Source organism: Cherax quadricarinatus, chromosome 34 (assembly GCF_038502225.1).
Source record: "Cherax quadricarinatus isolate ZL_2023a chromosome 34, ASM3850222v1, whole genome shotgun sequence".
NCBI classification, from domain to species: Eukaryota; Metazoa; Arthropoda; class Malacostraca; order Decapoda; family Parastacidae; genus Cherax; species Cherax quadricarinatus.
The window spans coordinates 4,725,150-4,740,881 of record NC_091325.1 but is presented as its reverse complement, the minus strand read 5'-3'; the positions used below and the strand labels follow the sequence as shown (position 1 = coordinate 4,740,881).

The 15,732-nt window shown below is 42.4% G+C and overlaps 1 protein-coding gene across 1 annotated transcript in view; it reads right to left on the bottom strand.

The window, feature by feature from the left end:
- LOC128693711 (EF-hand domain-containing protein D2 homolog) overlaps positions 1–8,212 on the bottom strand; it is a 47,826-nt gene extending 39,614 nt beyond the window's left edge. The window contains exons 1-2 of the mRNA XM_053783536.2: positions 7,939–8,212; positions 7,474–7,617 (exon numbers count right to left, since the gene is read on the bottom strand). Coding sequence (XP_053639511.1) covers positions 7,474–7,515 — 42 coding nt within the window. The 5' untranslated portion in view covers positions 7,516–7,617; positions 7,939–8,212. The remainder of the gene's footprint in view (positions 1–7,473; positions 7,618–7,938) is intronic.
- Positions 8,213–15,732: the final 7,520 nt, after the last annotated feature.

The window sequence follows — 15,732 nt, the reverse complement described above, 5'->3', positions numbered from 1 at the left end:
GTAGTAAAATAATAATTACAGTGTACCACTAGAACGCCTAGCATGGCTAGGCATTTCGGTTAATTTTGTCCCCCAAGATGCGACCCACACCAGTAGGCTAACACCCAAGTACCTACTTACTGCTAGGTAAACAGGGACAGCATATGTCTTAAGGAAACACGCCTAATGTTTCCACCCGTACCGGGGATCGAATCACAGACCTCAATGTGTGAACTGAGTGCGCTACCAACCGAGCTACGCCTGGTAGCTACGAGTACTTCGTCAGATCTTGATTTGCTTATCTTCGAAACAGTGTTTTCAAAGCCCTGCCAACTTTCAGGCATGTTTAAGCCCCATAAATCAAAATTAAATGCAGTTATGTAAATTTTCCTTTATGACTTTTATAAGGAATTTCACGTGACTGTATTGTTATAGAGCCATTAAATCATCCAGTAGGGTTCATAGTGTCGTGGGAATGGAAGGTAATCAGGCTTGTTCTAAGGAAGATGGGGTAGCTCCAATTACTTCTATCATTATACCTACATTCCCCCCCCCTTTGATGGGAATATGTGGTGCTCACACACTTATAATGGTAGTTCTGTCAGTGACAGGAAGCCCTTATCTTATGATAGGTTCGCCTCGCTAAACGTTTGACCATCACTCAACATGTTGCTCAACAATTAACACTCGGGTATCTATTTACCCCTCGGGTATCTATTTACTGCTAGAGGAAAAGGGGCAGCAGGTACAGAAGGCTTGTCGGACGGTGGTTTCACCCTATCCAAGTTTTGTAAATGGGACCGCTTAGTTGCATGAACGAAGTGCAGTGCCTAAATGAAAAGCAACAGTGGTATGGCTAGAAATATAAACCGAGAACTTACTCATAAAAAAAAGGAGGAGAGAAAGAATATTTCAATTAAGACATTCAGCATCGTTTATTCCCCAAGCTTTAACTGAATATCTAAATACGTAGCCGAGAACTTTTAAGAAGAGCATAAGATAAAGAAAAGGTAAAAATGATAAGTTAGATAGTGTGTGGACACAATGTGGAATATTGAAGACAAGTATAATCAAAGTTACAGGTGTAAAATTAAATTTATAGAAGTAAAAAAAACTAAGCTGCTAGTGAAAAAGAGAAAGGCTTTTAAGAGGAACAATAAACAGACCTTATACGTAGCGTATGGTATGGAATGTCTTCAGAGGGAAGGTCGTTTCACTGCGGCTGTTTATCATGCAAGATAATGTGAAAGATAAAGCAGAATCTATGAAAGATAATGTACATCACAAAGTATGTCTACATGCAAAGGAATGCAAGGCATGTAAAAGATGACATACAACGTATTTAGGACACGGTAAAACGCGTACCTGACATCAAAAGTACAAGGGAAGTCAAATAAAACACACACATACATACATACATACATACATACATACATACATACACATACATACACACACACACACACACACACACACACGCGCACACACACACACACACCTAGACTTAAATTACTGTTCATTTTCATCCCTTTTTTATGAAATTGTCATGCGAGCAAGGTAGTCTTGTAACGAGTGGAAAATACATTACTTATAGCCTTTAAATACAAAATCTGACGTGAACCTTCCATATCAAACAAAATGTGCATCCGAAAATTACGATGTAGTATTTGGAAGTACAAGAGAAAACGTACTGTATCCAGAAACAAACTTTAGGGAACATAATAGAACGTCATCTCAATGGGCAAGTAGAGAAGAATCCTTCCTCCGTAAGCCATGTGTAATAAAGGGCGACTAAAATGCTGGGAGCAAGGGACTATTAACCCTGCTGAATATTATTATGCAGGTTCCATCTGTTATACCAGAGGAATTTGGTGTAAAAATGAAGATGAACAGCTGCGTCAGCATAAAATCACTCTTGAGTAAAATAAGTGTTTACGCTTTAGCAGTCAACCAGAAATATTGAGGCCAAGATTCTAATCTTGAACAAAAAGTCGCGCCTCAAAAATACATATATGACAAGGCATCAGATGTGAAACTTTCCAAAAATATCACTTGTAGAAATCGTGCATGCTACATCCCAGTGAGTCACCAACGTGCTCCAGAAAATAGAGCACATGTGACCTAATATTTTTATGGTAGAGAACAATTCACCACTAACAGTTTGTGCCTTGTCGCAGAAACTTGTACTAGCCACGATTTCGTTATTTTACCCCCGAGATAAGAGATACTTTTCAGCTTCTGTACACCTATTTCTCCCATCTCTGCTTTTAAACAGGCCATTCAAGAAGCACACAAGCTGTCAAGCTAGACATGAACAGTTATAAATATGTTCTCGTTGACAGATGCAAATCTGTCACGCCAGTGCTCCACTGTTCTTATCTCACGGGTTTCGAGAAATCCCTCAAGCGAGATTTGGCATTAATCCACACGACTGTGCAGCATGATTTTTAACCTACGTGAGTCTACCACAGGTGTTAAGAGGACTAAATACTATTTTCTGTAACTTAAATATTCGCCAAGTACCAACAGCCTGATAGATCAGACTAGCAACCAGAAGGACCGGAACCTGGCTGCGGGGGCGGTGACCTCCGGAAGTGATTACTGGTACAGGTAATCAGGCATTTGTGTAAATTGGGCTTCTAGTGTAAGTATTTATTTGCCCTTGTGTTTTGTCTGTCCGTTCGTTCCCTTATATTCCTCAATGTATACTTACCAATAGATTATCATGGGGAGCGCTAAACCCGTTGGGATTATACAGCGCCTGGGGGGGATCGAAGGTATTCAGGCTCAATTCAGGGAACTGGAGCACAGATCCAATTCCCTAGATCAAGAGCCCCTCACCAGCGTCAAGGAACCACCTTTGAGGGGCCTTACCTATAGAAATATACACGGGGGAATCCGAAGGAAGGAATGCAGTCAGTTAAAACACGGGAAAATCAATATATTACATCCTACGAGGTATACAACTCGCCGCTTTCCATTACCCGTATCACATAACTCGCCATGAATGATACCAATAAAAGGCTTCCGCAATAGCTTAACAGTCATAAATAACAAGACTCGTACATCCCATCCCCCCCTCCCTCATTCTCTTCAAAGGGGCCTTCCTTGATGCTAGGTACAAGAAATTTCAACTATCCTCTTTTACCTCAGACTGGATCTGAGGAAAAAAGAGCTGTTGACCCAAACGGGCTTAGCACTTCCCCTTGAATATAATTAACACTTCCGTCATTCACTTCATTATTTAAAGCCTATCGATTGCACGAGGATCATTAATTAAAGCAGCAATTCACTTTCATACTACAAGTATTCTATATTATATACCTTTGATGGACTGTTTTCCAACTCTCACAGCCCGGCCCTAGGCCAGGCTTCTTTGGTGCTTGCGTGGTCAACCAGGCCGTTGCTACTGGCGGTCCGCTAGCCCACATTCATCACAGCCAGGTTGATTTGCCACTTGGCGGAGGAAACTGTCTAGCTTCCTCTTTAAGAGGAAACTAGGGAAATGTTTCAGATACGGTAATTATTATTATATTCATAAGGGATGCAAAATCCGCAGGGGTCATACAGCGCCTGGGAGAAGGGGGGAGGCATTTAGGTTCGATCCATGGAAGTGCAGGTCCATTTCCTTGGATCAAGAGCCCTCTCACCTGTGTCACAGAACCTCCCTTAAGGAGACGTAAACTTAGTGAATATGGGCAGACACAAACCTCTGTACATACCTCGTGTCAGTCCACCAAGTGAAGGATGTTACAGCCTGAGAGGAAAGGGAATTTCCAACCTCTTTCCTATCCCCATCCCCCCCCCACACCCTGACACAGTGACCCCTGCATGAGTTACAGGCCATTCTATAGGATGGTAAACAACCAAGAAACAATTCGACTCCAGCTCTAAGTTCCCGTAGCTAATTACACTACAATAACCCATTCACTCCCCCCATCCATGACGTCTCCCAGCTGATGCTGACAGATTTCATTGCTTTGTGTGTGTAACCCAATATATAGGTTTGAAAATGAAAAAAAAATCATGGGGAAGCACTGCACCCTGGGAGTGTAGCGTTTTGCTATTATTGGGAAGTAATTTGGACTGTTCCAAGGAAAGGGAGGGTATCTTCAGTTCCTTTTATTAAGCAATCACTGGCATCAAGGCACCAATATGAAAGTATACGGCAGAGAAAAGACTAATTTTGGTTCAACTTCCTGGCAGCCGAAGCATGTTCTAGGCATATTCCCCTACGAAAGAAGAGCAGGAGTAAACTGGAGAGAGAAAGACGCTCCCTCTACAGAAGACGACGAAGTCACTGAGCTCCTCAGGAGTGCTAGAATATCTGATACACGAAAGGAGGCGCTGACCAGGGAAGTGGAAACTATCGAACTTAAGTTAAATGACTCTTACAGGAACCAGGAGAGGCAGGAGCAGCTTAAAGCTATTAGTGAAATTGAAAGAAATTCAAAATATTTCTTTTCATATGCCAAAAACAAGGCAAATACCAGATCTAGTATCGGGCCCTTACTCAGACAGGATGGGACTTGCACAGATGACAAGGAAATGAGTGAAATATTGAAATCCCAGTACGACTCTGTGTTTAGTGAACCACTAATCGGTCTGAGGATCGACGACCCAAATGATTTCTTCATGAATGAGCCTCAAAACTCCATAAATGTATGCCAGATTTCCGACATTACCCGAACTCCGATAGATTTCGAAAACGCCATTGACAACATGCCTATGCACTCAGCCCCGGGCCCAGACTCGTGGAACTCTGTTTTCATTAAGAACTGCAAGAAACCCCTCTCGCGTGCCCTAAGTACACTATGGAGGAGGAGCTTGGACATGGGTGAAATTCCACAGTCACTTAAAACAACGGATATAGCCCCACTCCATAAAGGTGGCAGCAAAGCATTAGCTAAGAACTATAGACCAATAGCTCTGACGTCCCACATCATAAAAATCTTTGAAAGAGTGCTAAGAAGCAGGATTGCAAATCACCTGGATTCCCAAAATCTGCACAATCCAGGGCAACATGGGTTCAGGGCAGGTCGCTCCTGCCTCTCACAACTACTAGATCACTATGACATGGCCTTGGATGCACTGGAAGAAAATCAGAATGCAGATGTAATATACACAGACTTTGCAAAAGCATTTGACAAATGTAATCATGGCGTAATAGCCCATAAAATACGTGCTAAAGGAATAACTGGGAAAGTGGGGAGATGGATCTTCAACTTCCTAACAAATCGAACACAAAGAGTAGTGGTCAACAGAGTTAAATCGGAGGCTGCCATAGTGAAGAGCTCTGTTCCACAAGGCACAGTACTCGCCCCCATCTTATTCCTTATTCTCATGTATACACCACAGCACCGTATCATCCTTTACGGATGATACTAGGATCTGCATGAGGCTGTCATCTGCTGAGGACGCGGTTAACCTCCAAGAAGATATAAACAAAGTTTTCCAGTGGGCAACGGTAAACAATATGATGTTCAATGAGGACAAATTCCAACTACTCCGTTATGGAAACCTGGAGGAGATAATAGCTAGAACAGAATATACTACTGACTCCGGCCATACAATAGAGCGGAAAAATAATGTAAGGGACCTGGGAGTAGTAATGTCTGAGGATCTCTTTCAAGGATCACAACAGTGCCACGATCGCACGTGCAAAGAAAATGATAGGATGGATAATGAGAACTTTCAAAACGAGAGATGCCAAGCCAATGATGATCCTTTTCAAATCACTTGTTCTCTCTAGGCTGGAATACTGCTGTACATTAACATCTCCATTCAAAGCAGGTGAAATCGCAGATCCAGAGAGTGTACAGAGATCCTTTACTGCACGTGTAAGTTCTGTCAAGCACCTTAACTACTGGGAACGCTTGTAAGCACTTGACTTGTACTCGTTGGAACGCAGGAGGGAGAGATATATCATAATCTACACTTGGAAAATCTTGGAAGGAATGGTCCCAAATCTGCACACAGAAATCACTCCCTACGAAAGTAAAAGACTGGGCAGGCGATGCAAAATGCCCCCAATAAAAAGTAGGGGCGCCATTGGTACACTAAGGGAAAACACCATAAGTGTCCGGGGCCCAAAACTGTTCAACAGCCTCCCATCAAGTATTAGGGGAATTGCCAATAAGCCCCTGGCTGCCTTCAAGAGAGAGCTGGACAGATACCTAAAGTCAGTGCAGGATCAGCTGGGCTGTGGCTCGTACGTTGGACTACCTTTGTAACTTGGTCATGATTATGACCAGATCTAGTTCATTACCTTTGTAACTTGCTCAGCTATCAAAACTTTGGAGTCCAGTCCCTGGACCAATTATGTACCTCTGTAATCTTTTGACTACCGCCCACAGGATGGGTATGGGGTGCATAATAAACATATTAAACTAAAACGTTGGACTGCGTGCGGCCAGCAGTAACAGCCTAGTTGATCAGGCCCTGATCCATCGGGAGGCCTGGTCATGGACCGGGCCGCGGGGGCGTTGATCCCCGGAGTAACCTCCAGGTATCCTGTAATGTCATCATGCACAGCAGTCGTCGCACAATGCTGAATTCAATTTTGTAAAAAAAAAAAAAAAAGTTCAAGTGAATTTACGCACACACTAACAAAACCCTTGATGCTGGTGAAATGTTCTCGGACCAGAAAACTGGAGCTACCCTCTTTTCCCCTTGAATCAAAACCGGATTACCTCCCATTCCCTTGGCACTGATTATCCTTACGGTTTTAGCGCTTCCCCACGAAAATAATAAACAAAATATATTAAACTTTCAAGTGCATATAGATACACTAGTATGTGTATACTATATCATGTAAGGACACCTCAATATAAGAAGCAGGGAGATTAGCACCGTTTTCCAGACTCTTCACACATATACATCATGGGTCCTGGAGCGGAGATTCGACCCCCCCACAAACAATTAGGATAATGCAAAGCAGTAAATCACGTTCTGTGGGTCAGATGCCACTGCTATGCCTTGAGAACTCAGGTGTTCAAGGGCGTTTTGGGGATGGAGAGATCGGCTTTAAGGCAACGTCAAGGCTAGCTAGCTTGTTGATACTCACTTGGCCTAGATATATGGGTCACCATTAGGAAGATTTTTTACGATATCCAAGAACAACAATAAGTAGTGAATAGCACTTTGATTTCTATATACTGTTTTCAGATGCCTGAACAATATTTGATGGTAACTTATACACAGTTATGTTTATCAAGAACGTATATAATTACCATGTATAATGTATAATATATACTAAAGAAAATAATGATCATTTTGATGCATATACACGCAGCCTCCACTAAACATAACATTCTAAACACATGACCACTGACGAACAGGAAGTTCTTATATTCATCCATCATGAGCGGGTCAAAAAGGTCAAGGTAACCAGTGTAAGTGATGTCCATGATAGCCTTAGCAGCAATCAGCTAATCTGGGGACTTGATCCCTACTACCAAGTGACCAGCCGATCATGACAGCTAAGCATCTTACCTTGGCAATGTCCAGCAATGTGACGAGCTTTACATCTCCCATTGTAACGATTGTTGGAGAACACTAGAGCACAATGTAGTCTTCCTCACTGCTCAAAGAGTTGTGTAGGTGACTCCGGATGACGGGGAGGTAGGCGATCAAACACTGAGAGGGAGAGAGACAGAGAGAATGTTAGAGAGTAGAGAGGCAACCACGCGTCTCTCTCACGCACACTGGTCGATCTACCAGATTTAAACTGTTTTCCCCTTATCACCAGTTTTGTGAATGGAGCCTTGTATGAGGCAGCATAATAGTTCGTCCAAGTGACTTAGATTGGTTGTATCATAGGGAGGAGTGTGGTACAAGCTGAGAAAGTTCAGGGTTCTTGCTTTTATACGACAGTGGTTGTGAAAGTCATGAATAGTGGCACTAAGTATTAATAATTAAAGACGTATCGCATGGTGGGCTGCTAATCCCGCGCCTCACCTGAACACTGGGAGATTCCCACTCTTCTCAAGTTCACACATTGACCCTTGGATAACCCAGCAGCAGCAGTGTCAGCTTCAACCCCTAGAGAAGCGCCCTCTCACCACCACAAAACAACACCAACTGGCTTACTCCCTCGCTCGCTAGACCCACTCAGCGCGTGCGGTAACCAATCAGTTAACCTTTTATATGTACTATCTACGGTTGCCGAACGTTCTCTCTCTCTTCCTAGCACTCGTCTTGACACACATGTCGCCTGAACACTGCTTATATCCTACTCTTTCTAGTATGTGACGGGAAATGCCCCACCCAAGACCACTGCGCAGCGTCCACCACTACCCTGACGCTCGTCCAACTACAGTACATTGTAAGTTAATACTCTGTTAGATTAGCATAGTTCCCTTTCAAATAAAACTATAAGACACTTTGCTCTCTCATAACAAAGTACTATATAGTTACACGAGTATGCTTACCATGATCGCCTATGAGGAATAACTAATATTCGATAATAGTGATCTTGGAAACTGTTGTAACCTGCCCCACCCTTCATAGCGTATATCCCTGTGGACTAGTTGGTCAGCTTGAACAGTGTGGGAACAGTATAACCTACGAGGATTAATAGAGAAAGAAGGGGAGATGAGCCTAGCACAGTACTTTAAATAAACATCCAGTTCAGTATTTTCCCATTAAAATACTTTGCTATTAGTGATATAGTACTATATTAACTAAGCATGGTATTGTTTAAACTGCTATTAAACGCTAGAATTTTCCTTTCTTGTTGGGCTTAACGGCTATCGACCTATAAGGACCTTCTGAAAGTTTATGTACACAGTTGCTAAAGTACTCACCGTCTGCCTCGTTGTTTGTGTGCTCATTGACGTCATAACCCAGGAACCTTTAATACCAGTAAGGAGCACCAGGCCATGTGAGTACCCACACTCCCTGAATTGCCCTCATATATCTTCTGACCTTGGATTTTATGGCTCTTTTTTTTTGTCCTAGCACCTAAAACAGTTTTTTTTCCAAGTCATATCAAATAATGGTGATAATTGAGGATAATTACGCTAACTGTCCAAAATTAAGTGATTGTCTTAGGATTAAGGTTAGATGACAGTCATAATGCTATCTTTGTAACATAAACCCACGTCTCCTATGTTTTCTAACAAGCTGAAAAGTCACAAAATTTTGACTATTTTCGTAAGTAATCTCATCACAGACATCTGTTAATTTTTTGATTTAATTTATAGTAATACAATTAGAATTTGTTATCACTTTATACAGAACAGTTTGATTGAAACTAGATTCACATTTCGCTTACACACACACACACACACACACACACACACACACACACACACACACACACACACACACACACACACACACACACACACACACTAACTAACTAACTAACTAACTAACAGATGGAACGATATGGACAGTGGATCTATAAATAGCTTTAAGGAAAGGTACGATAAGGCTCTCGAAGTAGTGAACCTAGTAGCTGCCAGTGAAGAGGCGGGGCCAGGAACTGAGACTAGATCCCTGCAATCATATAGGTGAGCATACACAAATACACATGCACATATGACCGAGCATATCGCCAGGGGGCATATCAACCAAATAGCTTTCAGAAACGTAAACAATTATTCTTTATACAGCAAGTATCAGACCGTTCACATAATATATAGCGCAGCATGGGGCCCACTTCTGATCAACTGTGTACAGAAGCTAGCGCGAGTCAACAGATTTGCAACAAAATTAGTCCCTGAACTAAGGGAAATGACTTTTAAAGAGACTAAAAGAAGCGAACCAGATGACATTATACTGGAATGTCATTAGATTATGTGCACCTTGTAACTTTTTCCTGTCTTTCAATCATTTTTTTCTTTCCACACAGTCAACTTTTGTAAATATTTTAAACGTTGGAATCATATCTCTCATGGACCTACTCCAACCACAGATTTAAGAATGGGTATGGTGGGACCCACAAGGCTAGGAATGAGTGAAAAGTCACGATTAGTAAACACAGCTAAGCCACTAGCTAAGATTCACAACCACAACTTGTTGAGTCCACGAGCGAGATACGTGAAGTTCCACAGAATATTTACAAAATACAACGCTTCAGATAAAACAGATTTAAACCTCTTAACAGCATGTTCAAATTCATCCCACGTAAATAAAGGAATAAAGAAGCTAATGTTAGATATTGATAAACAGAATCGGGGATCACGGGGAACACAAAAAGCTGCAAATAACCGCTACAATAATAGTGTGCAGTGTATACACACTGAAAAGTTGTATACTTTATTGCGTATATACTCTACATCACAGAATATATGAGCCTATATCTATATGGTTAGCAGAATTAATTCGCTGTTTACTCTTCATGAAGGTCAACAGTTATGAACAACAGAGTCAGCTATTTATAACCTATTCCCATTCTATTTTACCACATTTACTCCAATATCCGTATTGTCTATCATTCGTCCGTATCTTAACCAAACAAGAGTGCCTGTAGTGCCCAACCACTTTCTTGTGTTTATCATGTCTTTTTTTTAATTTCATTTAAAAATGTATTTTTTTTATCATTCCCTACCATCCCTGTTTTTTCCCATTCTCACTGTAAAACTGAATTATGTTTATCAGTTCACAGATAACCCCCACTGTGGAGAGGAAACTTGATAATGATGTACGACGTTCAGATCCGTCGTACTTCATTATCAAGTCAAACTCCAGGTCATTGTGAACTCTTTCTTCCACTGTAATGTAATTCTTATTCATCAATGTAAATTTGAACTACATTTGCTTCTTATCAATTTCGGTAGTTTACCCGTTTTTAACACCCTGTATCCTACCCCTATATGTTTAACCGAATTATTATTACTAATGCTTGTTTTACAGCATAGTGACGTGACTCAAGCATAAACCTGTAGTCATATTCGCTGCCTGACCTCGGTGGAGTGCGGTTGTGCACGGCACCCCTCTGCTGTTTTCAGGCGAGCTACCTCAATTCGTCACAACCATTGAGAAGTGAGGACGTGCGCTGCTCATTTACCAACATGGCGCTGCAGAGCTACAGGCGCATCAACACTGTTTGCGTGGAGTTGACCCGTGGGGCTGTCACTGGAGCCACGATGGACTTGTTACTACCGGCGATTATCCGTGATACCTACGGTATCGCAAATGAAGAGATATGTGGTGTAGCACTTAATGGAACGACACGGATCTTCGTTAAAATGACGTCAGCAAATGTTTATGAAGCGGTGGTGGATAAGTATCAAGAGACCATTATAGCCGTCAATTCAGCTGTATCAGTACGTCTACATGATGTATCACGACACTACACATGGGTTAAAATAAGGAATGTGCCTTTTGAGGCGAATGAATTTGTTATAAAAGATGTACTACGTAATTATGGTACGGTTCATATGGCCTCGGCAGGTCGGTGGGCCGCTGGACCTTATGCTGGAAGTTTGGAGGGAACATATTCAGTCAAAATGACCTTACGCCATCCCATACCGTCCTATATTATGTTGCAAGCATTTCGAACTCAAGTATATGTAACATATGCGGGGCAACGTCGTACGTGTCGGCTGTGTGGATCGTATGACCACATAGCGGCACAGTGTGGTAAGCGTCGTGGAAATCTCCAAATATCGCAACAGCAACAACCGGAAGAGGTCGAGGAAGTGGAGGGACGAGAACAGTCTTATGCTCACCCGTCTCGACAACGGACATCTTGGAGTGAAGAGGTAGAAAAAGCGCAGGAGAATGCTTTGGAGGATGCAAAACAGCGAGAAGAATCACCATCACTGGATATAAATAAAGTATTTGAAGAGACTCTGCCCACTATGGGGGACGAGGATGTAGCGGCGTCTTTAGTGAAGGCACTGGATGTATTGTTAGACGAGTCGATCGTCAACCGTGTGGAGGAATCAGGTGCAAATTTGGGATCGGTTGAGCATCATGGTGAGGCGACGGATGAAAGCATTGAGTCTGGGGTGTCGCATGGTATGATGGTAAATATAGCAGAAGTGGAGGTGCATCATGATAGTACTAAAGAAATCCCAATGCAGGTGGAGGGTAGGACGCGAAAGCGAACTGCGACCCCACCAGACTCAGACGACGTGCTTACTCCTGCCCAAAGGCCAGGGAAAAAGTCTTGGGCGGATGTACAGAGGAAAGGGAACAGTGCATCCACGAAACAAGAGTTTATCAAGGTGATTCCCAAAAAAGGGGAGAGGGATAGAGGTGTAAAATGTATAAGTGAAAAGTCTATACCTAGAACCAAAGGAAAATCCCATTAATTGACTTTAAGGTTTTGACAATAAATATTAACGGTTTGAGATCTGAGCGGAAGCGAAAGTGGTTTAATGAATTTTTGGTGCGTCTAGATGTGGATGTGGTATTTATCCAAGAACACAATTACAGAATTGGATATGAGTTAGAATTAGATGGTTACGATGTGTATATGGAATATGCGACGAGGTTAAAAGGAGGCGTCGCCATTCTGGTAAAGGAAAATAGCCCGTTTGTAGTACGCCATAGTGAAAGGGGGGAGGGGAGAGTGATTAGGGTGGATGGTTTATGGGGTAGAGTACATATAAGTTTTGTAGGTGTATATGGGCCGGCCGAGGGAGATGTACGACTTAAAACTCATTTTGTACAAGATGTATTAGTATATCATCTACGTAGTTTACCAAATGTAGCGATAATAGGGGGAGACTGGAATTGTGTAATACGACGAAAAGATGTGGAGCCTCGAGGAGCGGGTTGTTGCTTGGGGTTCCTGGGAGATTTATTGACGAGTGTGGGTTTAATGGATGTGTGTGGGGGGGGTGGCAATGTGGAGCATACTTTCATTAGACGAGATTATGCGGCGAGATTAGATAGAATGTACGTGTCTAGTGCGGTTACAGTGCGGAGAGTGAGTGTGATAAATGTGGTTTTTTCGGATCATAGAGGAGTTGTAATGGATGTAGATATTGAGGGCGTGCCTAGACGGGGTCCGTCATTTTGGAAATTAAATGTAAAGTTATCGAAGAGAGAGGAAAGTAGTTTGTCTTTTGGGCATATGTGGGAACGCCTTGTGGTTGAAGCACCTGGAGATGTGGCTTTGGTTAACTGGTGGGAAATGATAGCCAAAAAGCGAATTAAGGAATTTTATATTAGTCAGGGAGTGAGATATAATCAGTTACAGTATGGTTTCCAACGATATTTAGAGGGGCAGTTGCGCGACTGCTATGTACAAGCGAATGCTAATTATCCTGTTACAGAAATTGAACGAATTAAGGAGCAACTACGAAATTTACAAAACGAAAGGTTTGATGGGGAAAGGCTTAAGGGTGGAATCGAAGAGGTTTTGTGGGGAGATCGGCCGTCGGCGTGTGTGTTGAGGAATCAACACAGACGTCGCAAAGCAATGGAGTTAATGGGGTTGAATGTCCAGGTAGGTATGCAGGGGTATAGAGTGAATCAGGTGTTGACGACGACGGAGGGTATGAGTGGGTATATTGATGCTTGGGTTAAATTGAAAACGCAAAGTGTTGGAATAAGTGAAATTGCATTGCAGTCAATCGGTAGGTTTGTGCAGTGTGAGCTGGAGGAACATGATCGTTTGATGTTGGGAGGGCCGATAACGGAGTGTGAGACTTGGGAGGCTTTATCTGGGGCGCAATTGGGTAAGGCGCCAGGAATAGATGGGTTGCCCAGCGACTTTTATATTCAAAATTGGAACGTTTTAAAGGGGTTTTTGGTACGTTTATTCAATATCATGAAGCGGGATGGGGTTTTAGGGGAACAACAAAGGTTGGCTGTGGTCGTCCTAGTTCCTAAAGGCGAGCCATTAACGGTTAAAGATTATCGTGCAATCTCGTTATTATGTGGGGACTATAAAATTTTTGGAAGGATCTTGGCCAACAGAATAAAAAAAGTCCTGGGCAAAGTGATTGACAAGGGACAATATGGGGTGCCGGGCAGGTCTATGTATGAAGGTCACGGTATGATTAGAAGTTTTATTGAAGAAAGAGTAAGATTGGGAGGGGGGGGGGGTATTGGCTATAGATTGGGAGGCGGCATATGATAGTGTGGAACGGGAGACGCTATGGAAGATAATGAGATGGCAGGGGTTTGGGGCGGAAATTATATCATGGGCCAAATTAATGTATCAAGAGGCATCTTTGCGTGTGCAGGTGAATGGGAGGTTGGGAGATCGGATTCAGATGGGAAGGGGTTTGCGTCAAGGTTGTCCCCTTTCACAAATTTTTTTTGCTTGTTTTCAAGATCCCTTTTATAGAGGGATAAGGGTTTTATTGGAAGTAAATGGGATGGGTAATGTAAGGGGTGGGGGAGCGGGCATTGTTGGATATGTCGACGACACGACGATTTTGGTGAGAGAAAACATGGATTTGATTCGGGTAGAAAAGTTAGTGAAAGTTTTTGAAAAGGCTACTGGCATGACGATCAACATGGGGAAAACAAAGTATATGAATCTTGGAAAAGGGTCGCGTGAGGAAGGAATGGTAGCTGAAAGGTGGGAAAGGGTGGACCAAATAAAGATATGTGGGATCGTTTATGTAAATGATATCAAGTCAGCACAACAAATAAATTCCGTGCGTATCGTTGATAGTGTTCTGAAGCGTCTTAGTGGGTTAAGAGCTGCTAATTTAAGTTTGCAACAAAGGGTGATAACAACGAATGTGCTATTATATAGTAAACTATGGCATGTTACGGTAATATTTCCGATACTTCGTTGTGAATTAAAAAGGTTACAAAAAAGTGTTTTTAGATTCATTTGGGGAACAGGGAGCGAATGGTTAAGTAGAGCGGTTGTCACACTCCCGGTTGGCCGTGGAGGGCTGGGTCTTATAGATGTCGAAAATAGGATAATAAGTATGTATTTAAAACATAGTTATAAGCGGGAGGGGGGGGCGAAAGAAGACGGTCTTCAGAGGATACATCAGGATATGCGACGGTGGTGGGGGGGTCGGGAGTTCATGATAGGTGAGGCAATGTTACGGGTCTTCATAAACGTGAGGGATCACTCACAAATTAAATTGAGGAATCTTGATAGGGCAGATGGTAAGGCTCTGGTAGCGGCGGTAGAAGGAGTTTATCCGATGTATGATTGGCATAATATTTGGGGGCGTTTAAATAAATTGCGTTTAAAACCTAAAGTCAGAGAAGTTATGTATAGATTTTTACATGGAATCTTGCCGTCAGGAATGGTTTTATTCTATAAGAGAATACGAGAGGATGGGGAATGCAAGGATTGTGGAGGATTGGCGACTATTTATCATACGGTATATTTTTGCGATTGTATTGAACTTATAAGGGTTTGGATGGGTAAGGTTTTAAGGTTAGTGGGGGGAGGGGGGTTGCAGGTCTTGAGGGTTTTAAGTTTAGATATAACTGGGGTGAATAAAAGGGTTGAGAATGCGATTGGGTATATCATTACGGATTATATATACATGATGTGGGCTATGAGGGAGGCGGACGTGCGTGCAAGAATTAATGCATTGGCAGCAACTTTTTATAGGACACAGTGTAGAAATAAAGGGGTGTATGGAGGGAGATGGGAGAGAGATTTTAGTGAGGGTTATCGAAATTTCACATTAAGGGATTTATGGGATTTGCAAAATGGGTAAGGGGATACGACGGGCTATTTTCCTAGACTTGGGTGTGAGCATGGAGAGCTGTTTATATGGATGTATAATTGAGTTTTGATATCTAGAGGCAATAGGTTTATTACCCCGAGGGTTTCAGCAACTACACAGTTATCATTAGAAAGGT